This window comes from Malus domestica, chromosome 08 (genome assembly GCF_042453785.1).
Source record: "Malus domestica chromosome 08, GDT2T_hap1".
Lineage (NCBI taxonomy): Eukaryota > Viridiplantae > Streptophyta > Magnoliopsida > Rosales > Rosaceae > Malus > Malus domestica.
In genome coordinates this window covers 5147557-5175544 of record NC_091668.1, presented here as the reverse complement: position 1 = coordinate 5175544, position 27988 = coordinate 5147557, and the positions used below count along the sequence as shown (strand labels likewise).

General features: G+C 39.6%; 4 protein-coding genes and 1 pseudogene across 4 annotated transcripts; 1 reads left to right on the top strand and 4 right to left on the bottom strand.

Moving 5' to 3' along the window:
* The first annotated feature begins 6457 nt into the window (after positions 1–6457).
* On the top strand, positions 6458–7931 carry LOC103410631 (probable WRKY transcription factor 50). The gene is made up of 3 exons (XM_029106795.2): positions 6458–6948; positions 7101–7245; positions 7485–7931. Exons 1-3 carry the CDS (start codon positions 6729–6731, stop codon positions 7603–7605), a joined length of 486 nt encoding a protein of 161 aa, XP_028962628.2. The 5' UTR covers positions 6458–6728; the 3' UTR covers positions 7606–7931.
* Positions 7932–8396: 465 nt separating this feature from the next.
* Positions 8397–12409, bottom strand: LOC103410598 (protein PLASTID MOVEMENT IMPAIRED 1-RELATED 1-like). Its single transcript, XM_008349283.4, has 2 exons — positions 9713–12409; positions 8397–9621 (listed from the first exon to the last, which is right to left on the bottom strand). Exons 1-2 carry the CDS (start codon positions 11977–11979, stop codon positions 8565–8567), a joined length of 3324 nt encoding a protein of 1107 aa, XP_008347505.3. The 5' UTR covers positions 11980–12409; the 3' UTR covers positions 8397–8564.
* A 1183-nt stretch (positions 12410–13592) lies between these two features.
* On the bottom strand, positions 13593–14399 carry LOC139198235 (uncharacterized protein At4g33100). Its single transcript, XM_070826674.1, has 3 exons — positions 14217–14399; positions 14013–14097; positions 13593–13886 (listed from the first exon to the last, which is right to left on the bottom strand). Exons 1-3 carry the CDS (start codon positions 14315–14317, stop codon positions 13806–13808), a joined length of 267 nt encoding a protein of 88 aa, XP_070682775.1. The 5' UTR covers positions 14318–14399; the 3' UTR covers positions 13593–13805.
* A 1426-nt stretch (positions 14400–15825) lies between these two features.
* Positions 15826–23236, bottom strand: LOC114826473 (aminopeptidase M1-like). Its single transcript, XM_029106776.2, has 19 exons — positions 22837–23236; positions 22321–22466; positions 22109–22211; positions 21462–21651; positions 21283–21376; positions 19193–19346; positions 18971–19075; positions 18777–18893; positions 18450–18563; positions 18154–18336; positions 17662–17980; positions 17463–17584; positions 17288–17385; positions 16983–17160; positions 16782–16896; positions 16631–16698; positions 16448–16522; positions 16253–16330; positions 15826–16146 (listed from the first exon to the last, which is right to left on the bottom strand). The coding sequence occupies exons 1-19, from the start codon at positions 23050–23052 to the stop codon at positions 15961–15963; spliced, it is 2661 nt and encodes an 886-aa protein (XP_028962609.2). The 5' UTR covers positions 23053–23236; the 3' UTR covers positions 15826–15960.
* Positions 21875–21993, bottom strand: LOC114826674 (5S ribosomal RNA; annotated as a pseudogene).
* Positions 23237–27988: the final 4752 nt, after the last annotated feature.

Genomic DNA, 27988 nt, shown 5'->3' with positions numbered 1-27988 from the left:
TACAAGTGACCATGTACCAGTAGAGGCAAGGGCATTGAACTCCTCTTGCATTGCCTTGCGCCAATGAGAGTGTTTAGAAGCTTGTAGGTAGGTTGAAGGAACATAATCAACTACAAGATGGGAAGGAATAGGGTGTTTGGTTGCAGCTAGGGCTTTGGGTTTGAATATGCCAGATTTTGATCGAGTTTGCATTTGGTGGGTGTTGATAGGTAATATAGGCTGGGAGCAGGGATTGGGGGAAGTTGCAGATGGTTGGAGCAGATTTGAAGATTCTGCAAAGGTGGGAACCTGGGTTGGAAAAGGGACAGAGGGTGTAGGTGGGGTAGAGATAGAATGAAATGTGAGTGATGAGGGAATAGAAGATGGGTATAAGAGAGAGGAGGAGACCGGTTGGGATGAAGAAGAATGTAAGGTATGAAAGGGAAAAGTGGACTCATCAAAGATAACATGCCTTGAAATATACAACCGGTTAGTAGATGGATGTAGACATAGATAGCCCTTGTGATTTAAGCTATAACCCAGGAAGACACAGGGTGTGCTTCTAGGATCAAGTTTGGAGGATGTGTATGGTTTCAACCAAGGGAAACAGCGACAACCAAAAACCTTGAGAGATTTATAGTCAGGTTCTTTCTGGAAAAGAGACTGCCAAGGAGAGGATCGAGATATTGTGGGTAGCTGATTGATGAGATAAACAGAGGTAGCAAAAGCCTCAACCCAATAAGCATGAGGCACTTTAGATGCTACCAAGAGAGTTCGAGAGGTCTCAACAATATGCCGATGTTTACGTTCGGCACACCCATTTTGCTCGGGGGTATGAGGACAAGTGAGCTGATGATGAATGCCATGGCGAGCTAAGAACTGAGAGAATGCAGTGCTAACAAATTCACCACCAGAATCTGAACGTAATGTAATAACGTTTGTACACAGAGAATTCTCAACAAGTGATTTCCATTGCATAAAGGTGGAGAGGACATCAGATTTACACCTTAAAGGATAGAACCAACAATATCTGGTATAGTCATCTATGAAAATGACATAATACCGAAAACCATGATGAGACAGTATGGGTGAGGGTCCCCAAACATCCATATGGATAAGCTCTAAAGGCTTTCGGGTCGTACAAGTAGTACTAGAAAAATGAAGTTTAGAACATTTTCCTAGTGCACAATCGGAGCAAAAAGCTTTATTTGAAGCATCAAGAACAGAAATACAGGATTGAGAAACCAACTTATTCATGATCTTTACAGAAGGATGGCCCAGTCTTTGATGCCAAAGATGCTTTGGAGCTTTGACAGAGGCAGCTAAAGCTTGATGAGAATTCGCAGGAGAGAAGGATGAGTGAAAAGGATAAAAGCCATGTTGAACTGGTCCTTTAAAAAGCATTCTCCCCAAAGAAAGATCCTTCACAGTGAAGTGAAAAGGATAAAGATGCATAGAACAAGAATTGTCAAGAAGAAATTGATTAGCAGAGAGAAGATTGTGCTTTAAAGCAGGAACATGTAAGACATGCTTTAAAGCAAAAGAATCAGTAGAAGTATGCAAAGAGGATGAGCCAGAATGAAGAATAGGCAAACCTTTGCCATCTCCAATATACACTTGCTCAAGACCAGTGTAGGCTTCTGGATTCTGAAGGTTGGCATACGAGTTTGTCATATGGGAACTAGCACCAGAGTCAACAATCCCGGTAGGAGGAGAAGGAGAGGTACCATCAACCATTGCAGAATGAGAAGATTTGCCATTGTAGTTTTGATCCATGCTATGAGGACAATCACAAGCCTCATGGTCTGGTTGTCGACAAATCTAACAGAAAAGTTTTCGAGTGGAAGAGTAGTTATTGCGAGCTCCACGATTGAATCGCTGATTAGGACGAGAGTAGGTATTTCTGCCATTGTTGAATCTGGAATTTCCACGATTCTGAAAATTGCCCTGATTTGGGCCCAAATAATTGCGATCCACATTGCGACCTTGATTGGAGAACTGAGAAGGATGCTGAGCAGTAAATGCTTGAGAGATAAAGGGAGCAGGCAAGGGAAGAATACCAGCCGAGGAATTATATGCCTGAAATGGTGCAGTTGAGACAGATTTCTTCCGATTGTTGAGTTGAATCTCCTTATTGAGAAGTAATCCGTGTAATTCATCAATAGTCGTGGAACCAAGACGAAACTGAATAGCATCCACAAAGGAGTCAAATTCAGGAGGTAAGGCATGAAGTGTGACTGAGATGAGATCGGAATCTTCAACAGGAGCACCAGCACTTGCTAGGGCATCGGCAATTTCTTCAATTTGCTGGAGATATTGAGCAACAGTCAAATCACCTTTAACAAGACTGCGAAGACGAGAACGAAGCTCATGGATGTGAGACTGAGATGCAGTGGCGAGACGCGATTCCAATTTCGCCCAAAGTTCGCGAGCAGAAGTGACGCCAACTGTGTAAGGAATCAAAGATTCAGACAGAGTGGAATTGATCCAGATGAGAATGTTCTGATCATTCTCAAACCAAGTAACATAAGCAGGATTGAGAGTCGCGGTGCGATTGCCAGAAGAATCAAGGAGATATTTGGGCAGCGCCGCCATGGATCCATCAATAAGACCGGTAAGATTGTAGCGACGAAGAATTGGAGCAAATAAGGCACTCCAGGTCAGGTAATTTGTGGTGGTAAGCTTGATCGGAACCATAGATCCAATATTTTGGATTGTAATGGAGGAAGAAATCGCAGAATTAGGGTTAGGATATGGATCGGTGAACTCAAAGGAAGAAGATGTAGCAGTCACCATAGCTGGATTGAGAGAGAAATCACGATCGAGAAGAACAAAGCACGATCAAGAACAACAAGACACGATCAAGATCAAGAACACGATCAATGGATCGAAGAAGATGAAGCGGTGCAAAGAGAAGCAGGAAAAGAGGATCGAAGAGGAGACGTCGTGAGACTGAGAGCGAGTGATACCATATTAAGAGAAATATTATCATTAATAATTTCTAATAACTTTTACACTATGAGTATTTATACACAACTATCACAACCATCACAGTTGTCATTACAACTAACAGAAAGTGTAACTAAACTAACAAACTAAACATTCCTTAGCCTCTAAGTATTATCCCTTGAAGGTGTAATTACATTTTTATCCTTAATAGCTGCAACATAGGAAACTGCATCGGTGGTTCGGAGGCAAGCCTGTTTAGGGGATTCTGCTGTCGGGTCCGCCAGGGTGCGGGAAGACGACGTTGGCTCATGCCATTGCCAATAAAGCTGGCATTCGGTTTCGGAATATTAATGCCACCGAGGTTGTCTCTGGTGAATTTGATTGCATTTGTGAATGAATTGTGTGGAAATTATGTACCTTTGAAGTTTGAACTACTCTGTTAGTTATAGAAAGTGTTCTCTCAAAGTCCCAGCCTAACTTAGCCCAGTAACCGCCTAGTGTAGCTTAAGCTCCGTTAGGCATTAGACGCATAACCACTGTCACGATTAATCTCTAAGAATTTACGAAGTAAGAAAGGGCGTCGACTAAGCCCGCCTAGGTTGTGACTCTCCCTTAGACAAAAGAAAAAAGATAAATTCTATTTTATAAGAGATTTGTTAGATATTTGGATGAACAATCATTATATACTTGTTCCCTGTGTTTTGAATATGTACTTTATAATTTATATGTCATTCAATTTTGTAGTTTTGCATTTCAATGTAACTATATTTTTTTAGATATAAGTAGACATTTAACACATGTATGCTGAATTAGCAAAAAAACCATAAAGGATGAAGATAGAAGGAATTTTAGAAAGAACAAGTGTGGATGCACTTTTCCATAAAAGATAAGAAGCTAGCAACTGATGATGATTGAATATCAATGATAGTTATTGGAGTGCATAATCACACATTAGCAGAGTATTTGGAGGGTCATTCACTTACTGGTAGATTATCATCGAAGGAGTCTTCGTTGTTGAGGAATTAACAGTCAATTTTTTAGGAATAATAGTCAGTGGAGAAATAGTATTTTAGAGGTTACTTTAGGAATAATAGTGAGAGAGGAAATGACATTTCAATTTTTTGACTTTTTATAGTGGTGAGATTATAATGTATGGATGAGGAAATAAATTGGTATCAAAAGTTTTGCTTAAGTTGTATAAAAACACCAATAAGAATTAATCTTTCAAAGTTATTGCTTAGCTACCGAACTTGACATTGACAGTATGATAATATGGCAGCAAGGCTTTCGTAGACCTTTGTTATTAACCCTTTGACAAATGCCTCTGGAAGGAAGTTACCCACACAATTCCTAAGTTAATCCTTTCCTAAATGGGCTGCTGGCTTGTCCTAATCCTAATTTCGATGCCTTCTGCCATCGACTTTGAACATAATTTTGATGCACCGAGACGAATATATCTCGTCGACATTCTTGTCGGATTTGACGGGTTCACCTTTCTCTTTTAAAATAAGGAAAATTAATGAAAATGGTTTAAAAACTTTAAGTTTTAATGATAAGAACAAAATAAATGGTAAAGTGAATAGTACCAGGATTGACTTTTTAGTGTAAAAATATGGTTTTTCGTTAAAGTGAACAGTATCGGATGCTTTTCGTTAAAGTTCCCTTTAAAATATGGTATAAAGTGCGATTAATGTCATACGTCAAATTCTTGAATCTAGATGATCAATTTAAGTGATCGTCCTGACCTAGACACAAAAGGAGGTGTATTCAATTAGAATTTTAAGGGATTTTAATTCTTTTAATGAATTTAGGGGTATTCAATCAGAATTGTAAGTGATTATCTGAAATTCAATGTGTATTAATTCAGGATTTTATCTTAAAATCCTTAAAAATCCGGATGTATTCAATTATAATTTTAAAGAAGTTTATAACATTCTAAGTGTATTCAATTAGAATTAGAATTTAGAGAATTTGGAAAAGTTGAGGAATTAGAGGGAATTGGAGAGATTTTGTAGTGTATTTTAAGTATTCACAAATCTCACTTTTTCTCATGAGATTTCGAGGGAATTGAATCAAAATTTTACATAAAATCTCTACAAATCAGTTAAACTTCGTAAAAATCCGTGGATTTATAAATCCATTAAAATCTCTCAAATTCTCAATTGAATACACCCCCCCAAAAGCACCCGAATCATCCCCAACCTCTTATTTCGACCACATCCACTTAGGACTAACTCAACTTTGTGTCTTTGGATGGGCGGTCATGTGAACTAGTTGTTCGGACTCGTGAATTTCTCCTTCTAAGGGGACTTGATTGGTAAGGCAGTACCAATTATGGGAAATCAATTTCAGGTGACTGAAGCTAAGCAGTCTTAAACTAGTCCATATCATTTTCGTTAATTGTTTTTAGCAGGTATTGGCCTTGTCCCCCCGTTTGTTTTACTTTTCCTTTTTTCTTCATATTATTAATAAAATCTTGTAGAGGGGGGACGGGCGGGGGGTTTCTGGGTGCAACGGTCCTTTCTTCTCTAGGAGAGGGTTGGTGCCTCGCATGCGATTGTTGACGAATAGCTAATCTAGCCTAATCTGTCTCTAAAAAAAAAAAAAAAAAGCCAGTACCAATTACACCAGTATTATTTGGTCAAGCTTTTTCATCTGGTCAAGTTCTTGCTTCACTCCTTAAGGTACGGTTTGTACAGAGACCATGTGCACTCCAGATCACAGAAGCAACATCAACTTAAGGACAGGGTTAATGCTTTTCACATTTTAGTACAACTGAAATTAAACAAACAGAGGAAACAAGTGGAACATAAAATGCCAAGTTTCTCAGCTCTTTGCTTGTGCATCATATGTTGTGGTGTTATTTGGTTATATGGTTGTGGAACATGTGCCATAAAATATCAACCAACTCTTGCGCTTTTGGGCTTTCAAACAATCGAAAACGTTTTTTGGCATCGTTTGAGTAAAACTACTTCTTACATGAGCATTTTCAAAAATCATGAGCGAAGTGAGGAGAAATTTTTCAGTTTAGATGTTTGAACTACATGATAATCATTGTGAGGATGGGTCAATAATCTTAATAAAAACACTTTTGTTTTAAGTGATTATGAGCAAAAATGCTTCTCACGCATTCTTACTTCTTTGTCTATTGCTTGTTTATATAAGGTGTCTTATACGAGCGTCCAGACATAAGAATCTCTCAATTGTCAACGTAAAAACAGTACTTAATGATGTTAGCTCAATGACTTCAACACATACCCATCTTATCTCAGCTCCAAGATTTTGTGTAGTGCATTGAATCCATGTATCAAAATCACCACACAATTGACTTGTATTATTAATTACTTTAATATTTATTTGTCAAATGTGAAGGGATTGGACTTGGTCTAACCACGAGCCGGAGACCTTTCAAGGTACAAAGTCTACCCACAAGTCCTCCTTTGGCATGTTCTACAACTATCTGCAACTTACGTCTGGATTTCAAATATTTTCTAATATATTTCGGGATATTTTATGCTCTATTATTTCTAAGCTGTTAGATGTTTGGTTCAAAATATAATGACGAAGATATGATGATTAAAAACTTTGAAACATAACTTCAAAGCACCATATAACTTTCTTTTATTTCATAATAATAATGTCTGTCACTGTCTGTGGCAGTCCTTCTTAGCATCAGCTTTGAAGCTTCGCTTCATTGACAAGGAAGGTCACGAAGAAACCCTCCTCCTTTTGAGCGATGGAGATATCATATATTTAAGTCGTGATCAACGTTCAGTCTGGCCATACTTTACAGTAACTTCATGTCTGGTGGCAACTTCAGGTCAGTAGAGTCACCTGAGACTAATGACTTTTCCGGCAACTTGAATTTTGAGTTTTCAGAGTACTTGATGATCCGCAAGTGGCTGGATGAGGATCCGAGTTTCGTAGGTTCGGAGTTTTCTGTCCAGAATTCGGGTTTTCGAGCGAATGAAGTTGGTGAGTCTGGTGCAAGGAGCAGCCAACCTGGAGGGTCTACTATCAGTAAGCATATAAACACTTATGTGCGCGCGCACGCACACACATATATATTTCTTCTAATGCATATTTCTAGACGGTCCCTCCCCGACCCTCGCAAAGCTGAGAGCTTTGTTGGCTTGGGATCACCTTTTTTATTTATCTTTTGTGTGTGTTAGGAGGAGAGGATGGAAGCAGCCGGGAGAGGCAGGAAGCTAGAGAGAGAGTTGCATTCAAAACAAAATCAGAAGTTGAAATATTGGATGATGGGTTCAGGTGGAGGAAGTATGGTAAAAAGAAGGTGAAAAGCAGCCCTAATCCAAGGTAAAAGAAAACATATACAAAGCAAAAGCACGATTAACCGAATCGAATACAGATCTGTTCCTTTTCATATACAAAGTTACAAACGATCCTCTAAACTACCATAATCTATTGGAGGGGATTCAAACTTACATGTAAGACGGCAGGCACACTGCACTGCCCAACTTGCCTAACCCACATATACGATAACGTTTAGCCATGTTTAGACGTTTTTAATCTGATTATGTTATGTTTGATTGCAGAAATTACTACAAGTGTTCAGTTGGAGGGTGCCACGTGAAAAAGAGAGTTGAGAGAGATAGGGAGGATCCAAGGTTTGTAATTACAACTTATGATGGAGTCCATAACCATCCAGGCCTCTAATTTTTGAGCATTTTTGGAGTTTGGGGTCCTCGCAAAGCGGAAAGCTTCGTTGGCTTGAATCGCCCTTTTGTTGACTCCACATAATGGAACAAGGCTTGGTTAGTTGTTTGAGTTTACAGTTTGAAAGGAGAGTTTGTCTCGTGTGTTAACGCCTTAATCATGTGACCTGTATTTCAACAACACTTTAAGCACTAGGAGTTTTTTTTATTCCAAATTTTTGTTCATCTATTGATTTGAACAAAGACTGCTGTATCTGTTATGGAAATTATATATAAACGAATGTAATCGACTATAAATTCTCTATGCAAAATGTCTGTTCTTTGTCAGATGACGGATTCTGTTCCTTTAGCATGTCGATACATTTTGATATGGATGTGTTAGATGTTAATGTTATATACATCACATCAATAGTCTTTCCTTAAATAAACAACGGACATCCTGCCCTGAGTAGTGTCATGGACATTAGAAAAGCATTAGATGTTTCCAATAAGGAGACTTTCTAGGATACCCCGGAGTTTGAAATTTTATATTCTTGGTGTTTTAACCATTAAATATTTGTTTAAATATATATATATATATATATATTATATAGATTTAACGGTTAAAATGGGTAAGTACTTAAAACAGCCTCAATTCCATAGTATTTAGCTGAAGAGGGAAATGACATGAAACCTTCTCCTAACCAAAACCAAACTAACAGTCAGCGGCATAAACGGGTGTAATCATTTTGGTTAGAGCGGATATAATTCCTTAGGTGCCCAAGTTCGAATTCCGCACCCAATTGAGATTAGTTAAAAAGTAAAATATCGTTTGTATAAAAATAAATCAATGCACATGAATCGGTTTTGTGTGAAGTATAATGCAACAGAATCTATAATTGACATAAAAACCTGTAGCTTAACATCTCTATTCTCACTCTACAAACAAAAGAATCTGTACTAGGAAAGCACATCTAAATGTTACAGGTTTACGTGTGGTTTGATGCTTTCATTCGGAAATATAACGTTCGGGTTTCGAACATGTGGAGCTATCGAATCCTTCCAGGTTGCTCCTGCACCTTGAAAATCAGAGGAAACGCTCCATAGAAAATCCCTCTGATGTTTTGCTGAAACTGGTGTGGATGATCTTACAATGGCTTTCGAGTTCGAGACTGGAAAACTAGCGGTCTTACCCATGCCTGCGCCAAGCAACCATCGGAAGCCAGAATGCAGTTGGGTTGTGGTACCCCAAAGCCGCCTGCTTCCAGGCGCAGTATCCACTCCTGCAAGATGGACATCGATGATTTTAAACTGAGGATTGCATCCTTCATCTCCTTCATTCATCTCCCCTTTTCTCATGTCCCCAATCTCATCAAAGACTGACTCATAGTGTTCGTTCTCTTTGCTATCGTTTAACAGCACACTTGACACCTCTGGCATTAAATTGGCCAAAACTCTCTCCACTTGAATTAGAGCAATCATTGGAATACCCACTGGTTCATAGTTTCGAAAGGGATCTCTAAGCTGCACCATGAGAGCAATTGTGAGGTTGTCCCCCAAAAGTCCACAGTTCCTACCAGATAAACCACTGCAGTTCGTTTCTTGTGTCAAATTTCCATCGACCAAATCTGTGTACTTGGCATGATGGGCAGCAAGGATTTTCAACAATCGCTCTCTGCTGTGATCTTCATCACTAATGATTTTAGCATCTAGCCTCAGCCACTCGTCCAATGGTAAAGACAGAGCAATTAATCCCTCAGCATCAACAACACGATCTCCAAAACCGCATAGTTGCAAACCTCCAGACTGAGGATATATACTTGAAGGTGCCTCCCCGCTTGACATGCGGGACTGGATTCTTAACCCTTCCACTGCAAGAGCTTCAATTTTTTCCATTGCCAAAGGGGCAAGATACTCTAGAGATACGTAGTCTGACCCCACCTCACTACATCCCAATTCGGTAGAACTCAGGTTATGACAACTCCAACTAGAAGGAAATCCTTCATCCTGCCTCCCACGATATAAATTCTGCTCAAACCTGAAACAAGGAGGAGAATTAAGCCAACAAATAGAGAAATATTTGAAATCACAATACTTCAGATATCAATGTAATTGATGTGCTCACAAACCTCTCAGATACCACTATGTTAGGCGCTGAGGCCGCTGCCTCCCAGGCTACATGTTGTATTGTCTTCCCCGTAATATCTTCCAAAGGCATTAGTTTACTCACACACTCATGCAGCGTATCTCCAACCATTGCCAGATGCTGCACTATCTGGATAGCATCAAAACCCATTACTGCTGGTATAACAACGGGATTAGAAACATGAATCACCAAGTTCCCACCGTTTTTAGCATTTCTGAAAAGTGAAGGATTCATAGACTGCAAAATGCCTCCACCCTTCAACTGAACATAAGGACCAAAGCCTTCTCCGAGTGGAGGTAGGAGTGGCTCTTCAAGGGGGATCTCAATTGGACTACCAAATCCACCAGAGAAGGTACGAGGAGAATTCCAAAAGTCCTTTTCATTTAATCCCCATTCTCGCATCAAAGCTTCAGTCTCCAAGCCGTCAAGAATTTTGGCCTTCCTTCTTCTTAATAGCTCACTTTCTTTCTTGTGCTCTTCTTCAGCGGCTTCAATAATCAATGACAAATCAGAATTCTCAAAGCAATCTCCAGAATCAGAACCTGGTGAAACAGAGGATCCAATTTCGGGCTGCTCTTCCTTCCAATCAAAATCAAAAAATAAGTTTCCCGAACCCAGTGCCTCTTTTTCAAACTCTCTTAAAAGAAGTTCTCTAGGAGACTCAGCATCATTGTCAGAACTCATGCTACAGTCCATACCAAGGATGTTTAAGAAATCACTTGTCACGGATTCAGTTACTTCGTCCAAACTAAGTGATTTTTTACCTGTTTTACTTGATTTGTACGTCAACTTAAGTTCCGTGTGGTTCCTTTCCTCAAGAAACTCTCCCGAAGAAAATGGACGATCCAAATCTGCTGATTCTGAAATCAAGAGCATGTGAGTTACAGACTCCACCTCATCCATGGCCGATCCCTGGGTGCATACACTATCATGTTCATGTTTGCTGTCATCCACCACAACCTCGTCCACATAACTACCATGGGCTTCCTTTGGAATAACCATAGTCTTCTCCTCGAGGTCTATGTCATAACCATTAATGATCTCATCTACATTGATAATTTCAACTGCTTCTGACTCATCATTAGCATGACCGGGAACTTGATCAGATTTTAACTCTTCCATCTCAGACATTTCTGTCCCGACTTCTACAATGGTATATTCAGTATCGTCATCATCCTTGTATTCTTCAATTCCCTTAGCAAACAAAAAGTCTATATCAGTTTTAGGTTCAAGTGGCGGCACATGTTCGCAATCTGACTCTGTTACACTACTCAATCTAGTCTCATCAAGTGTCTGACATAAGAAATTAATTGACTTGGAGAGCTCCAACCCTCCATTCAGCACTACTTCGCGACAAATCTTCAAATCAAGAGACTGAGATGAGAAGGCAGGCTTGGGAGTTACAATGCGTGGCAAACTCCCAACTGGGCGAAGCATTGTAGCTCCACCGTCCAACGAACTTGACCTCCTTGGCCCCGTGTTCAGAAGCTCAGGAACATTTGGATTAGCCCTCACATTAATTAACTTATCCTCCTGCATCACCAGAAATCCCAAACTAACATTTAGATTAGCACCTCTAGCCTTGCCTGAAAGGTTGAAGCTTGTTGTCCATTTACCACTTTTTTCCCCCTCCAACTCCTCAAAAGTAAGTGGTAACAGCCTCGTAAGATCAACCCAGTGTTTCCCGATGTCAAGCCCTGGTTCCCCACTCAAAGAAACGTAGATCAACGATAGCTTCTCCTCATACTTAACCGAATGGTTCAGGCCATTTCTACTTCCATACACAGAACACCTATGCATCAAGGTTTCATCAAACTCAGCTACGCCTTCCACAACCTTCGAAGACAGAGTCTGCAGCACCTCACCCTTCCTCTTCCAATGCACACATACTCTAAGATTATTAAAACTCAGAGGCAACCCTTCAACAGAACGCACATGAAGGTAAAAACAACAACTAAATTTCCGATTCCCGATATGACTGAGAGCCTTCAAGGGCTTCTTCCAATTCCACACCGAAGACGATTTCTTGTCCTTGTGCAAAAAATCTTCCCTAACAAATCTCGGGTTCGAATCCGAAAAAGGGGTTTTCCCAGCAGATTTGGATCTTCCATCAGAAGAGGAAAGCAAAACTTTCGGTGGGGGTTTATGAAAGTAAAGGGCTTTGCTTAGTTCTTCAATGTCACGCAACAACTCACCATTGTTGGAATTCCCACCACTGTAATCTTCCCTACTCTCAGTTTTCTGCAACATGATATCTTATCTTTGCATACAAATTAATCTAATTACACCATATCCAACCAAACCCACCATGGAACTTGTAAATAATTCAACTTTTCTCTAAAACCCCCTACAGATGCTTTTGAATAACAATCCAAAAACTGGAACTGATTAATCGAATGAGAAATTCTGACAATATGAAAAAAACTGCAAATGTACAGTACCAGCAAGGACCGAGCGTCTCTTAGCCGGAGGAACGTCGCTCGGGGTCTCAGCCGATGAACACCGTGCAGATAGATGGCTTGATCGAGCGAGCCGGGTGGTTGGTTTTGGGTATTTTCTCGGGAATCGTGTGAAGATTTTCCGGGAAAAACTTTACCGTGACGAATTTTAAAGGCGATTGAAAATAGAAGTATTGTCTTCTGTGTGTTGGACGGTGGAGTGATCAGAGAGTCGTTCCGGTAGACTGTTACCAGTTTGGCGAGGTTATAATGGTCATTGTATTTCGTGAACGATAATATGCTTTTGGATCGTCTAAAAAATAATGGTTTTCCGACTTTCGTTTTCTTTTCTGTGTCTACGATCTATTTTAAAATATAGATTTGTTAGATTAAGGAGGAAGTTGGAGGGATTTGAATCATCGTCGTGGTGCAAGAGTAACACTCCTTTACACTACTGTAATAGAGGGCCACTTGCATGAATCAATCTTTTTAAGGATGTTAAAATACCTAATAGACCAGAGACATTATCCTTGATTACGTCAACTAATAAAACTACATAACTTAAATTACTACAAGACCAAATTCATATTTCGGCCTTTATTTCTACTTGGGTGGGCATAGGTGGGCTCAAAAGTTGGACTTTCTAGCTATCTTTCCGTTAAAACCATATAAAAATAGGGGAGTGAAAACGCTATTGAAAATATTTTTAGGTTCTAAAAGAACTTGAATTGCTTATTACAATAAACCTTAATTATATACTTCTTGCAAAAAGCACTTTAAATATTTTTCCAAGATTCACACTTGTGTGAGAACTCGAACTCAATTCGAGGAAGCTGAGAAAGCAGTGTTGGAGCTCTACTGTGAACGGTCACGGATAAAAGATGGTCACACTGTTCTTGATGTTGGGTGTGGCTGGGACAACTGCAAAGTTACCAGGATCTGCAGCTCGACGACACAAAAAGCTTCCATAGAAGAGCAATGCCTGTGCGTAAGCGATTAATTCTTTATCAGATTGAGTCGCTGGACTATGTGCCGCGATATTGATTCAAGTTATTTTTGTTACGGTGTGTATGGATCTAAAGCTGCAGAATGTAGAGTGGATGGTTGTTCATTTCCTATTCAAAAAGACACGAAGCAATCAAGGCTCCGTTCGCGTACGAAGCAATGCCAAAAATCAAAGTGCATGTTTGCTGTTCAAATAATGTGACCGTTGAGAAATTGTAAAAAGTATAAACCCTTCAAATTATCAAACAGTTTTGCTGGTTGATCACACAAAACTCCAACAGAAAACTAACCAAAAACGTACAATTTCATAGAATGTTGATGCCCAACGTTACACATTTCGGACCCGACTCGATATTCTCAGTTTTCGATTTCTCAAGGTTTTTTTAACCAAATGGTCTTGAGAAGAAGTGAACGGATTGATTAGATAAAAATACCGGATATTTTTCATAAGATAACCAAAATGATTGACAGTGTACAAACGACCACTTCTATCGAAGGCAACCAAAGTCAAGAGTTATACTAATCAGAAACCATTTTGACTAAAAAGTATTTCTCTAATTCATTCCCAGACTAACAAAAAATAAAACACCTAACCAAGACTGACATTAACGTCTCCGCCGCTGCCGGTTTTCGTTAGCCACCGTCAGTGGTGGTGCAGTTCACATTGCCTTCAGCCTCTAAGAAGCGACTCAGCTGCTTATCTTCCAAATGTTCCTGGGCAAAACCAAAATTAAAATAATTTTAAAAACCCAGAAAATAAAATAAGCAAAATATTTATATAAAATTATTAATTGTGATTTGGATGAAAATTTGGGAGAAGGGTAAGATTTGGAAACGCACGGCGAGGCAGGCCTTGTATTTCTGCCACTCTGAAACGCAATCCTCCGTGTCCCATTGGCCCTTTACAAATTTCTCCGAGTACCACCTGCACACAGAGACAATACCCATTATACCCTTTTCAGAAAACGAAAAATGGATTTTAGAGAGGAGAGAGAGATTAGGGTTTAAGGGCAATAGTGGAAGCTAATTTTGTGCTGAGAGGACCTGGTGAAGCAATTGTGGTATGCATCTCTGAGTTTTGCACAGGGAAAGGTGGAAGAAGAAGAAGGTTTCTTCTTGTTCTGTGAATCGGTGATGATCCCCATGCATCGCAAACTAGCTCAGAGGCGGAGGGCGAAGTCCGAGTTTTTCACTCTCTGATGAAGTGTTTTGGGCCCGTTTATATATTTCTCGGGTAGATTTTGGGCCGTTTCGGAAGGAAGGGGAAAGTGTTGACTGGGTTAGACCTCATATTAACGGGCCTTGTAAATGAAAATTACCAATACACCATCCAGTCATCTGTAGTCGATTCTTTTGAGATAATTATCTGTAGTCAGTATTTCAAGTTCAAACTCTCTCTCCTCTCTTAGTGTAGTTTAGAGTAGAAATATTGTTTGGCGGGATAGACAATAGACAACAGACAATCTTCTTCCAAAAAAGACAAGACCAGAGATGCCAAAGGAAGGTATTCGGTTCAAAAAACATACTGCAATCAAGTGGAGTAACTTGTTTTTGTGACCGTAACAGCGTTTCGTGGTGTTTTCAGTCCCCATCTTATAAAAGATCACACGAGATTCAAGTATTGGTTGCATTTTTCATGAGAGAATACTAGTGCAATTATTTATGTTTGGAAATCCAGTCCCAGACATGGTGCCAGTTTGGTACTGTTTAATTTTTTTTTTAAAGTAGGGATGAAAAAAAACTGAGCTCAATATTATGTATGGTAACCGACAAAGCACTTATTTTCAAAATTGCTGCGAGAAACAGCTGAAAAATGGAAGCAGATATTTGCTGCTTTCAAAAACCGGCTTTTTATCTTAGAAACACGGGTGAACGGTAATGCTTAATGAAAGTTTGCAAATGCCAATCCTACCTTCACCTCTCGCGTCGTCCTCTTCCTTGCTCTGCCATCTCACTGGTTCTCTCCCTCCCGTCTCACTCGTTCACTTCCAACTCGTCGCCCCAAACCCAATCCCCAACCTGAAACTTCATTCACAGCTTAATCTTTGAAATTACTCCAGTTTTTTTTTTTTTTTACAGTAGTGCAACAAATGCAGGAGAGCATTCACACAGTCAAATCCTCTGCCCCACTTGGCCATGGAGTTAGCAAAAGAGCTGTGAGAGATTCAAACGCTACAGGGCCACGCCGATAGGGCATGGAGCCTCGCCTGGAATCCAGCCACTGGTGTCCCCGGAATCCCCCTTTCCTTCCATTTTTATGTTAGCGGGTCGGTTCTTAAGGGAGTTTTTATGGGTTGCAGGCAGTTCTGGATGAAACGCACACCAGAACCGTCCGATCGTGCGCTTGGTCCCCATTTGGGAAGTTATTGGCCACTGCAAGCTTCGATGCCACCACTGCAACTTGGGAAAATGTTGGAGGCGATTACGAATGTGTTGCCAGTCTAGAGGTATCCAATGGTGAAAGAATCTTGCTTTACATAAATTGGTAAATTATATTTAGTAATTCACATTTATTTGTTAAGAAAATTAAATTTAAGGCACATCTAATATTATACCATTTTTAGCTATTCCACACAATTACAGCTATTTTACATAAAAGTTTATTAAACATTATAATACTGTTTTTTTTTTCAAAAGCACTGCTACAAAAAAGTTTAACAAACTCTCTGCTGCTTTATTTCAACTTATTATCACAGTACAGCAGAAACAGTTTTTTTTTTTTTAAATACAACGATACCAAACCAGCCCATAATCTTGTTAAAAAACAGACGCAGCCAAACATGGCATCCTAGTATTTCCGGTATGCCAACTCCGTCGCGACATCGGCAAGGTTTCTCTCGCTCTGAACACTCTGAACCCATTTGGCGTTGATTTGCACCCGCTCAATGCTCTGCTTCACTGTTCTAGTTATCTTCGGGTTTGGATGTGCTTTGAAGAACTCATCTACTTCCTTAACCTTGTCAAATGAAGCAAACTGCAGAGGAAGGTAGAAGGAAATAACAAGGTATTAGAAATCTAAGTTGCACAACAACAGACCTCGAGCATAAGAACGAAAGTTTCTAGAGAAAGAAAGAACGAACCGGTGAAACAATTTCATTGACAAAGCGAGGAATTAGTAATCCAGACCCCCAGGTCTTTGAGATGTGCTCCCAGTTATCCTGGTTTCGGATAATCCAAATGGAAAAATGAATCACAGCAGCAAATGTGGAAAAAGAAAGAAAAAATCCATGAACGTGGAAACATTTTGTAAAATGTCGTAAACTAGTGAGAGTTACCTTCATCCACTTCCATGCTGTTTCCCGACCTTCATTACTAACAGCGAGTCCAAATACAGCATCCTGACTGCGAACCTACATAGCCGGGCATTAAAATCAGTATATCAAGCTTTGAGATTCTCAAAATTATTACTAATAAGTAAAACTTCAACCTACAATTCAGAGAAAGAAAATCTGAAATACCTCAGGAGTCAATATAAAGTGGAGAACTTCCAGTGTAATATTGGGATCGGGACAAGACGCTAAACAACCTACAGGCACAGACACATCGATTACTGCTACAATCTAACAGCTTCATATGTTCAGCATTATTTTACTAATTACTTATATTTACCTAGAATGCGGGTTTTCTCCTGGCTTAGATCACTCTCTCTGTAGACTCTAACAAGAGATTCATAGCCTGATCGGTCAGATACACTTGTTCTTTGCATTACAGCCACATATGCTGCCTGCAACAATAGTCCATAATTAACATCAACGATGAACTTAAAAGTTTAATTACATATGTGTAATTAATGATTTACGTCAAAGCAACCTTTCTAATGTCTGGGGGAAGGAGGGGCGTGTTTCTGTCTTCTATAAAGGCATGAAAACGCCTACTTGCTTCATCTAACGTCAGTTCATGACCAAAAACAGCAAGTGCAGTCAAAATTTCTCCTCTCAACATTGCATCTAAATGGCTTTCGCCCGGTTTAGGCTGCCAACCAAGCCTCCTGTAAAGAAATTCTATCATAAATGATCAACTTTGAACAAAATTAAAGAAAAAGATAGAAGCAAATCTTGTGTCCTGATAGTTTATCTACGTAGGCATTTGAGTTGTTAAGAAAAGAACAAGCTTACTCTGCAGAATACTGGAAAAGTCCAATAAAGAATTGTTTAATGTGATCCAGTAGTCCGGGTACAGCATCGGCTGCAATTCTTGCCAGATTATAACTTATCTGTGAAACATGAGGACCAGAATCAGACCAAGGTTATCAATGCAGTAACATAAACACAATGCAGGGGCGATCATTACAGCAATCAAATTTGACAGCACGATATACTCAAGTTCCTCTCTGTATGCACTCAACAAGGTAAGCAATGAAGCAAAAGACTGCTTGCGAGCCATTGATAGGGCAAAGGAATCATCCAAAATGCCTGTGAAAGGAAAAAAAATTGGTGAAAACTTTCACTATCAAAGAGATAAACAAGCATGCGTACGAAATGATGATTACCAAATCTGTCAGTTTCAGACAATTGCTTCTCTTCGATAGCGTTTCTAAGCGCAGCTGCAAGTTCATCCTCATATTTCACTCTGTAAAAACCAGTCTGATCCACATTGACCTTTATCCAACTGCATAAAGCATTGTCTTTGTTGCTTGTGCCTCCACATCCAGCCTTTCCTACTGAGCAACCCAGAAATTCCTTTATGTCAAGAGTTTCAGACTTCGCTTGTAGTAGGAAATTCTTGCGTGCATCATACGAGCCACAGGATAATGTAATCGGCACAATCCATTGCCCATCGCCTTGGGAACCGCTTGAGTAGAATTGTGTCTGCCATACATTAATTTACTTATTCCTATTAGATCTTTGTTCGTTTCCTTGTACCGTGGAATAAAACCTAAACAAATGACTTAACAGCTTTTATGTGCATTAGAGCTTGAGAGGATTTTTCAGAATTTCATTTGATAACCAAACAACTTTGAAAGAAGCAAACATAAGGAAACCTGATTAAACTCCAACTTTTGATCTTTGACTTTGACAGAAATGACCGGGTAACCCTTCTGCCGTGTCCATGAATTCATTAGTTTGTTTACAGGTTCACCGGATCCCTCCTCAAGGGCAGCCCACAAATCTTCTGTCTTTGCATTTGAGTAAGCATGCTTTTTGATATATGAAGCAATTGACCTCTGGATGCATTAAAAAGTAGCATGCAATTAACTCTCTAACTTTTTTATATCATAGAAAATAAGATAGTTCCTTCAACCTTCAAGCACACTAGTTGACAAATCAAAGGACATACCTGGAAGACTTCAGCACCTAGATAGCTTTGTAGCATCCGAATAACAGTAGCACCTTTTTTATAACTTATCGCATCAAGTATTTCATCAATCTCAGCAGCATGATTGATCTCCACCTGGCCAAAAAGAACAGATTAAACCATAATAAACCAGAGAGACTTATATACACTAATACTCTCCAATAATAACGCCTTGAAAACTATAGTGGTGAATATTACTATTTAAAGCCTTCTGTGCAGATGATCCAGATTCGATGCCAGGAAACGGCAAACTTTAGGAAATTAAAATTAAAATGAAACCCAAGAAAGACCAAGTGCACGAATAAGTACCTCAATGGGGTGAGATTCTTCAAGCCCATCCAGCTTAAGACCAGCAGTGACTTCATTAAGAAACTGAGTCCATATTTTCCACTCTGGGAATAAGCTATCAGTAGCTAAATAGCTCACCTAATGACATTAAACTACTTATTTATAAGTACAAAAGCATGGAAACTAACAAGTATAACAATGATATGAAGTGATACCCATGTTGCAAATCCCTCATTCAGCCATAAATGCGTCCACCATTCCTTTGTTACAAGATTGCCAAACCACTGGTGTGCCAATTCATGTGCCACGGTAATCGTAACCTATTACCAAAACCAAATAAAGTGATTAAACGTATCATTGAGTGCTAAAACTATACCTCCCTACCATATTAACCAAGATAATTCTGAAAGCAGTGACATTCAGGATGCGCATTTTACCCTTTGCTTGTTGGCAGCTGCAGAATGTTGTTCATCAAAAAGCAAAGCCATTTCTCGGTATGTAACTAAACCATAATTCTCCATGCCGGCGAAAGAAAAATCAGGTATTGCAACCATATCCAATTTGGGCAACGGGTATGGCACAGCAAAGTATCTGCAGAACTTAACATCAATGATTTCATATTAAATGGAATGTAATGCAGCATAAGTACAACAACAACAACCAAGTCATATCCTTATCCCACTAAGTGGGATCGGCTGTATGAATCCTAGAATGCCACTGCGCTCGGTTTTGCGACAAGTCTTCCGTTAGCTCCAAGTACAACATATCTTTTTTTAAAGTGTCTTTCCAAGTCTTCCTAGGTCTTCCTCCACCCTTTTTGCCTTGATGCTCCGTCTCATAGTCATCTTCCGTTAGCTACAAGTACAACATATCTTTTCTTAAAGTTTCTTAAAGTTTCTTTTATCTTCGGTTCACATGTCCAAACCACTTTAAACGATTTTCCAGTGTTCTATAAAACTAGCCTTGGGGCACACCTAGGCGCCCTTGGAGGCGGGGCTGCTGGGTTTTCGCCTTTGTTTTGTGAAGGTAGGCGTAAGGCAGTGTTGGAGGACCTAGGCGGCTGAGGCACGCCCAGGCGTTCAATTGGGCGTTTTTTTCCTTCCAATTCCAGGTCTATTTCTACCGTTCCTCTGTTTCTACCATTCCTCTATGTGTCGTTCTAGTTTCAAGAAAGAAGAAAGAAAGTTTCTCTCTCCAAATCCTAGTGGCAAAGTCTAACTCTAACTCTTTTTTATGTTTTTGTTTTTTATTAATAGCCCATTTAGATTCTGCCACCTAGCATTTTGATTAGCCAAGATTTATTTCTCTTGAAATTTCCTATAACTACTCACTCGGCCATTATTTCCTTTAAATTCCCTATAATAATTGCTCCACTGAATCTTTATTTCATTTTAATTCCCAATAATAGCTCCACTTAGCCTTTATTTCCTTTTGAATTGCCTATAATAGCTAAACTTGGCTTTATTCCAAAGTATTATACTATATATAATTATATATGCAATATATATTAAGTTATTTAGGTCTCGTGAGGCAAAGCCTCACGCCTCATGCCTAGGCAGGGCTATCCATGGAACGCCTCTGCCTTTTCATACATTGATTTTCTCTCATCTTATCTTCAATTGCGGCCATTGCTACTTTACCTCAGATATATTCGTTCTTTCTCATATCATTCCTTGTGTGCCCACATATTTAATGAAGCATTCTCATCTTCACTACTCATTTTTTGCACGTGTTGCTTTTTGACAGCCCAACACTCCGTGCCATAAAGCATTGTTGACCATATTGCCGTCCTATAACATTTTCTCTTCAGCTTTAGTGGCATACGACGATCGCACAACACACACACTACACTCTTCCACTTCATCTATCCAACTTGTATTCTATAGTTGAGATCTCCATTTAATTCTCCATTATTTTGCAAGATAGATCCAAGATACAAAAGTGTTCACTCTTTGGTACTTCCTGATTTTCAATCCTCACCCTATCTCATCTGGACCCCCATTTTCACTGAACTTGCAATCCCTATACTCTATCTTTGACATTAGACGAAGACTTTTAGATTCCAACACTTCACACCAAAGGTTAAGCTTTGCATTCACTCCCTCATGCATTTCATCTATCAGTACTATATTATCTTCGAAAAGCATACACCAAGTGATATCATCTTGAATATGTCCCGTAAGCTCGTCCATTATCAACGCAAAAAGATAAGGACTTAAAGCTGAGCCTTGGTGTAACCCTATGGTTATGGGAAAGCTTTCATTTTGTCATTCTCCATCATACATATCCTTTATTGCTTAGATATATGCTACTCTACTTTTTCTTCTCTAGAATCCTCCAAATAATTTTTTTTTGGGACGGACCATGTCTTACGCTTTTTCCAAATCTATAAAGACCATGGCAAATGCTTTTTTTATCTCTATAATGAAAAGGAAAAAAATCTAGAGAAACTGCTACATTAGTCCATAACATGCATCAAGTGCAATTGTCAACTTGAATATGAATAATTAGTAACTTTTACACATACTCTGTGCACCATTCAAGTGTCTTGACAGCAAAGTGCAAAGCAAACTTCCCCTGGTCTGCCTTACCAACTTGACAATATACCCGCACTTTGACCCCTGTAACGACATCAAATGTGACATCAACAAGAAAAAGGTTGCACTGACATACACATGAAACTAAGGATGTTGTGTAGGAGTTTACCATCAGAAGTATGATCTTCAACGTAATCAAACAATCCAACAACAATGGCCACCAAATATGTAGACATAATTGGTGTTTCCACATATGAAACTGTCTTCAGATGTCCATTCAATTTTTCTTCTTGAATCGGCATGTTAGAAAGGGCTACTAGTTCAGACGGAACACCATCAAGTGTTATCTTGAATGTAGCCTGCCAACCAAATAGCCAGCAAGTCATAAACTCTATATTTGAACAATTTAACAAGAACGGGAAGATTGATTTCTCATCTTTACTACCACCTTAAACAACAGATCTCTTTTTTCCTAGTCTCAAAAATGCATTTATAACAATGTATATCGAGAATGGTGTAAACAAAATCACTTGATCTTCTTCTTCTTCTAAGCCTTTTCCCACTAGGTGGGGTCGGTTGTGGGGGATGCAACACGAGGACTTCCCAGCAGGTCACCCATCCTAGTAATATTCTCACTCAAACTCGCTTAACTTTGGAGTTTAGATGGGATCCTGTACATGTGAGTTGGTATGATCGCATCCCAACGATTCGACTTAAGATAGAAGTGCCGGCTGTCGACTACCTGACAAGCTCCCCCTCCTCCTTCGATGAAAATCAATATCTTAAGTCAACTGTGTGTGTGAGAGAGAGAGTAACCTTGCAAGCAGGTTCATCCCAACACGGAAAGCACCGTCTGGCATCAACGGGTTCAAACTGCGTAACTGCCATATTTTTCTTCTCACCGTTGTGCTCATATGTACTGCACGAAACAAATCAAATCTTAGACCTATCTATACCATTGGCACATGATAATACTGAACGAACAATCGAAGATAGACTGCGCAAAAGTTCCTGCTTTCAAAAACTACCTTCTGTAGAAACCCTTCATCTTGTCATTCAAAATTCCTTCAAATTCAATAACCAAAACTCCAGACCCAATCGGAAGCATCTCTCCAAACTCCAAAACCAAAATTCCATCGTCTTCGAACGTCTCGGCCTTCGAAGGCTTGAAAACCTGCTCAAACATTTACTCATTCAGTAAAGACACAAGTAGCCAAACAACGCACTAAATGAATTCCAAATAATCTTTCCATTTCCTACGTTATCCGTGCAGCCAAACAAGGCAGTAAAGTTGACAACGTTACAATCATCTTATCAATTCCAATCCATTCACTTGCCCACAAATCATGAACAGAGCAGTAATTAAACCAAAATTAAAACTAATCAACGATTGATTAATTGAACTTAGACTTATTAATCGAGTATTAATTAACAAATCAACATAAAAAGAATGAAAATTTTCATCAGCCAAACACCTCACTCTCCATTCTACTTCTTTTTTCAGTCTGCTCTACAAATTTGAAAAGCAAACGCTCATCGATTACCTTGGACGACCCGCCGTGAGCGAAAGAGACGGCGCCCGCATTAATGGAGAGCTCGGCGGCGTTGAGAACGATGAATTTGGTATCGGCGACGATATCGAGGTCGATGTCGACGGAGCCGCCGAATTTGCAGGCGACGAGGTCCGGCTTCAGCCTTACGTCGTAGCGTTTCGGGACGGCAAATTTCGGAAGCCGGAGCTGGCCTTTAAACTGCTCCATAGCAGCGACGACGAGTGTGATACTTGCGAGCTGCGCGAGAGTTTATCGAGTTCAGATTTCGGAAGTGTGCGAGTGGGACTCATCAGTTGTCGCCATTTTACAACTTGCAACGTACGGGTCTTTCCTGAGAAAATTTTATACAACGACTATTTATGGATGGGGTGCGCTATAACACACCTTTTTTTTTTCTTTTTCTTTTTTTAACTTTTAACATTTTGTTAATTTTTGTTATTTCATCATTTTCAAATCATCAGATGGCCGAAAATTAAAAGAATATGTAGGAAGTAAAAATAAATGTGTAGATAATTTTCTACATTTTTTCCAACTTTTTTATCCTAAACATATGATCTTTTTTTTAAAATTTAATTAAAATGCTTTGATGAATTGTCAACTCAGCAATCTTCTATTTATTTAATATTATTTGGACCCGATTTTACATTATCGGTCTAAGCGATTGAGATCGTTGAGTGAGCATGGTTCTTGACCGCCGGATAAGGAAGTTAAGATATTTTGTTATTGTTAAGAGATAATATTATCATAATAATTATTTTTATCTCGGTTTTCTTGTACAAAATAAGTGGGATTCTCATTATCTTTAATGGGAAGCAGTAACAACAGAGTTCGGATTAACTTGAGTCTCCTGGCTGTAGACGTGTTGATTGATAGGAGATCATCACGAGGGATTTAATATCATCTAAAGAAAATAATAGTCATGGATAATGTTGGCATAGGAAACCTAGGTAGACTAGGCTTTTTGTTTTGCTTGGTGATGGATGTGACAAATGGGTTTGAAATGATAAGGGTGCTTTGAATTTTCAAATTCTCTTTGTGAAAGTATGGACACAATGCAAGGAGGCTGGCAAGCTTTTTGGCATAATATATTAAAGATAATATCGGTTGTTTTGATATTATTTTTTGGAGTATATCCGGGAAAATGCTTTATTGGATAGGTGATCATGTAGGCTTGGCTATAAATACAAAGTTGCAGATAACGGAAAGACTCTCTCTAATTCAACATACAAATTGCTCTGCACAAACTCTCTCAGCAACCTTGAGATTTTTATTTTCTTTTTTCGCCAACACATCTTCAGTTTAGATAAACAACATTGTGAAGGCAACCGGTGATACCTTTAGTTTGGACAACACTATCGTCGTAGAACCAGCCGACCGCGGAACACCTTTAGTTTGGATAAACAGCAATGCGTCGAGGCCAACTAGTTATCTATCCAAGTCTCGGTTGAGAAAGACTTTCGGGTCTTTATTGGCAGAGGTCATCTCATTAGCCTTTTAGGCGAGGTGAGGTGTTAAAGTTTACTAAGGCTCGGCACATTGAACGCCGAGGTGTTTTATGATTGGATACTCACAAGTCAGCTTTAGAGTTCGGCATTCTGACAGCCGAACCACATTTACCATCAAGACATATATCTGTTTTGAGTATCCGTGCCCCTATACTCTGGTGTCGATTTGGCGTGCTTATACCCTTACAAATATAATCACTGTGACCGAATTCGGCGCCGACGATTTGTGAACTTCGCAAAATTAACAGCCTTGTCTTCAGGCTCTAAAACCCAAAACCCAAAGGCCGAGACGTGTTTCTTCCTCGACCACAGTCGCAAGATCGAGAAGTCAGCTGAACGCTCAAAGCAACATCAACACATTTTACTCCTCGACCGAGCTCGGCCGACAAGTTGGCACGCCCCGCATCAACCGAAGAACGTCTCGGCCTTCGTAGGCTTGAAAACCTGCTCAAACATTCATTTACTCATTCAGTAAAGACACAGGTAGCCAAACAACGCACTAAATGAATTCCAAATAATCTTTCCATTTCCTACGTTATCCGTGCAGCCAAACAAGGCAGTAAAGTTGACAACGCTACAATCATCTTATCAATTCTAATCCATTCACTTGCCCACAAATCATGAACAGAGCAGTAATCAAACCAAAATTAAAACTAATCAACGATTGATTAATTGAACTTAGACTTACTAATCGAGTATTAATTAACATATCAACATAAAAAGAATGAAAATTTTCATCAACCAAACACCTCACTCTCCTTTCTACTTCTTTTTTCAATCAGTTCTACAAATTTGAAAAGCAAATGAACATCGATTACCTTGGACGAGCAGCCTTGAGCGAAAAAGATGGAGCCCGCATTGAAGAAGAGCTCGGCGGCGTTGAGAAAGATGAATTTGGTATTGGCGACGATATCGAAGTCGATGTCGACGGAGCCACCGAATTTGCAGGCGGCGAGGTCCGGCTTCAACCTTAAGTCGTACCGTTTCGGGACGGCGAATTTCGGAAGCCTGGGCTGGCCTTTAAACTGCTCCATAGCAGCGACGATGTTGAATTTTGGATGTATATTTCATATCAAAACAATTAAAAGATGAAACATATATATAGGGAAAGAAAGAGAACATAAGCCTAACTTGCCTAATTTCCTAACTTGCCTAACTTGCCTAATTTACACAAAGAATGTTAACTAGCCTAACTTCACTAGTCATCCAACATGTTTATTTCATGCATGCATTTTAACAAAAGATATGACTTGGAACATGATTGATGCTTCTTCCAATACTCCCCCTCAAGCTGGATCAATGGGGTCCGTTGAGCCAAGCTTGAACAATAAACGCTGAAATTGAGTAGTAGGGAGGTTTTTCGTAAAAATATCAGCCAACTGATCATGGCTACGTGTGTAATGAGTGTTAATAACCTTCGATTGAACTTGTGCTCGAATGTAATGACAATCAACCTCGATATGTTTAGTTCTCTCGTGAAAAACTGGATTGGAAGCAATGTGCATAGCAGCTTGGTTGTCACAAAACAAGGACATAGGCTGATTGCTTGGAAACCCTAAATCTGATAGAAGACATTTTAGCCAAATCAGCTCACACGTAGTGGATGCCATTGCTCGATACTCAGCCTCAGCACTTGATCGAGCTATGACACTTTGTTTTTTGCTTCTCCATGTAACCAAGTTTCCACCTACAAATGTGCAAAATCCAGTGGTTGACTTACGATCAAGAGAGTTGCCAGCCCAATCAGCGTCTGTGTACCCCATGATGGTAGTGTTACCATTCCTTTTCATCAATATACCTTGACCAAATGAGCCTTTGAGATAACGAAGTATTCTTTTAACAACGCATAAATGAGCAATAGTGGGTGCATGCATGAACTGACTGGCAATGCTTACGGCATAGGAAATGTCAGGACGTGTAATTGTGAGGTAAATCAACTTCCCAACTAACTTTTGATAATCAGTGAGATTAGTGGGTGCCTTACTTTGCATGTCGAGCTGGAGTTTACTGTCAAGGGGAGTCCGAGCAGGCTTACAATCCACCATATCAGCATCTTTTAGAAGGTCAAGAACGTACTTCCTTTGATTTAGAAAGAGCCCTTTTTGAGATGTGGCCATTTCAATGCCAAGAAAATACTTGAGAGTTCCCAAATCTTTGAGAGCAAACCGAACTTGGAGGGCATGCTTGAGAGAATTAAGTTCCTCAATATTATCACCTGTCACTATGAGGTCATCAACATAAATCAAAACAACCAATTTGCCTACTGAACCAATTCGAACAAACAGTGAGGAATCAGCATTGCTTCTGTGAAAGCCAACTTCTTCAAGTACTAAGCTAAGTTTTGAATACCATGCTCGTGGAGATTGTTTTAAACCATAGATAGATTTATGAAGTTTGCACACCATGTCAGGATCATGGAATTGAGGGTGACCTGGGGGCAACTTCATGTATACTTCCTCTTCTAGCTCACCATGCAAAAATGCATTCTTCACATCCATTTGATATAAAGGCCAAGATTGATTAACTGCAACGGACAACAATACTCTCACTGTGTTCATCTTGGCAATTGGAGCAAAAGTCTTTTTATAATCCACTCCATATGTCTGAGTAAAACCACAAGCCACCAAGCGAGCTTTATGTCTCTCAATAGTTCCATCAGAGTTGAACTTTGTTTTATATACCCAACGACTGCCCATTGCCTTTTTTCCTTGAGGAAGCTTAATAACACTCCAGGTTCCATTGTCATGGAGAGCTTGAAGTTCATTTTTCATAGCAGTTTTCCAAATATCATGTTCATTTGCTTCTTGAAAGCTTTGTGGATCATGAGTACCGTCTAGGGCACTGAGAAAAATAGCATGAGAGGCTGAACATTTTTTGGAAGTGACAAAATCTGCAAGGGGATATCTTGTAGTATAGGTAACATAATCAACAAGCCTAGATGGAGGATGGCGATCTCTTGTGGGATTTCTCCGAGTTGGAACTTGTGGTGGAGGTAGTGGCTCGGAGACTTGAGATAAAGATTCTGTATGTGAGCTTGGAGCGTCAGTCCCTGCTACTTTTTCTTGATAAGAAGGGATGTTAGGTAATGGAAAGAAATCATGCAGAGACTCCCCCTGATTTGTATCATCCACTTTATGTGTAAAGTAGGGAGTTGACTCATTAAATCTAACATCTCTAGACACTACAAGCTTCTTGGTGACTGGATTATAACACTTATACCCCTTTTGTGTAGATGAATAACCCATGAACACGCACTTATTAGCCCGAGGATCAAGTTTGTCACGATGAGTAGGTTGAGTGTGAACAAAGCATATACACCCAAAGACCTTTAAGTGAGATAGGTCAATCTTTCTCTCCTTCAACATTTCATAAGGAGATTTGAAACCTAGCACTTTACTAGGGAGGCGGTTGATGAGGTATGTAGCAATAAGTACCCCTTGTGACCAAAACTTCTTAGGTACATGCATATGAAACATGAGAGCTCTTGTCTTCTCAAGAAGGTCTCGATTTTTTCTCTCAGCAACCCCGTTTTGTTGGGGAGTACCGACACAACTTGTTTGATGAAGAATGCCATGGTTGCTCAGATATTGTGACATATTATTGGACATATATTCAGTGCCATTATCAGATCTTAATAT

Coding starts and splice junctions, on each gene's coding strand:
- LOC103410631 (XM_029106795.2), top strand. CDS start 6,729: ATGTCTGGTGGCAACTTCAGGTCAGTAGAGTCACCTGAGACTAATGAC. Junction 6,949..7,100: donor ACCTGGAGGGTCTACTATCA/GTAAGCATATAA, acceptor TGTGTGTGTTAG/GAGGAGAGGATGGAAGCAGC. Junction 7,246..7,484: donor AAAAGCAGCCCTAATCCAAG/GTAAAAGAAAAC, acceptor GTTTGATTGCAG/AAATTACTACAAGTGTTCAG.
- LOC103410598 (XM_008349283.4), bottom strand. CDS start 11,979: ATGTTGCAGAAAACTGAGAGTAGGGAAGATTACAGTGGTGGGAATTCC. Junction 9,622..9,712: donor AACATAGTGGTATCTGAGAG/GTTTGTGAGCAC, acceptor TCCTTGTTTCAG/GTTTGAGCAGAATTTATATC.
- LOC139198235 (XM_070826674.1), bottom strand. CDS start 14,317: ATGGGGATCATCACCGATTCACAGAACAAGAAGAAACCTTCTTCTTCT. Junction 14,098..14,216: donor TACCACAATTGCTTCACCAG/GTCCTCTCAGCA, acceptor CTCTGTGTGCAG/GTGGTACTCGGAGAAATTTG. Junction 13,887..14,012: donor AATACAAGGCCTGCCTCGCC/GTGCGTTTCCAA, acceptor GGTTTTGCCCAG/GAACATTTGGAAGATAAGCA.
- LOC114826473 (XM_029106776.2), bottom strand. CDS start 23,052: ATGGAGCAGTTTAAAGGCCAGCTCCGGCTTCCGAAATTTGCCGTCCCG. Junction 22,212..22,320: donor ATGAAGGGTTTCTACAGAAG/GTAGTTTTTGAA, acceptor TGTTTCGTGCAG/TACATATGAGCACAACGGTG. Junction 17,386..17,462: donor TGCTGTCAAATTTGATTGCT/GTAATGATCGCC, acceptor CATGTTTCACAG/ATAAGTTATAATCTGGCAAG.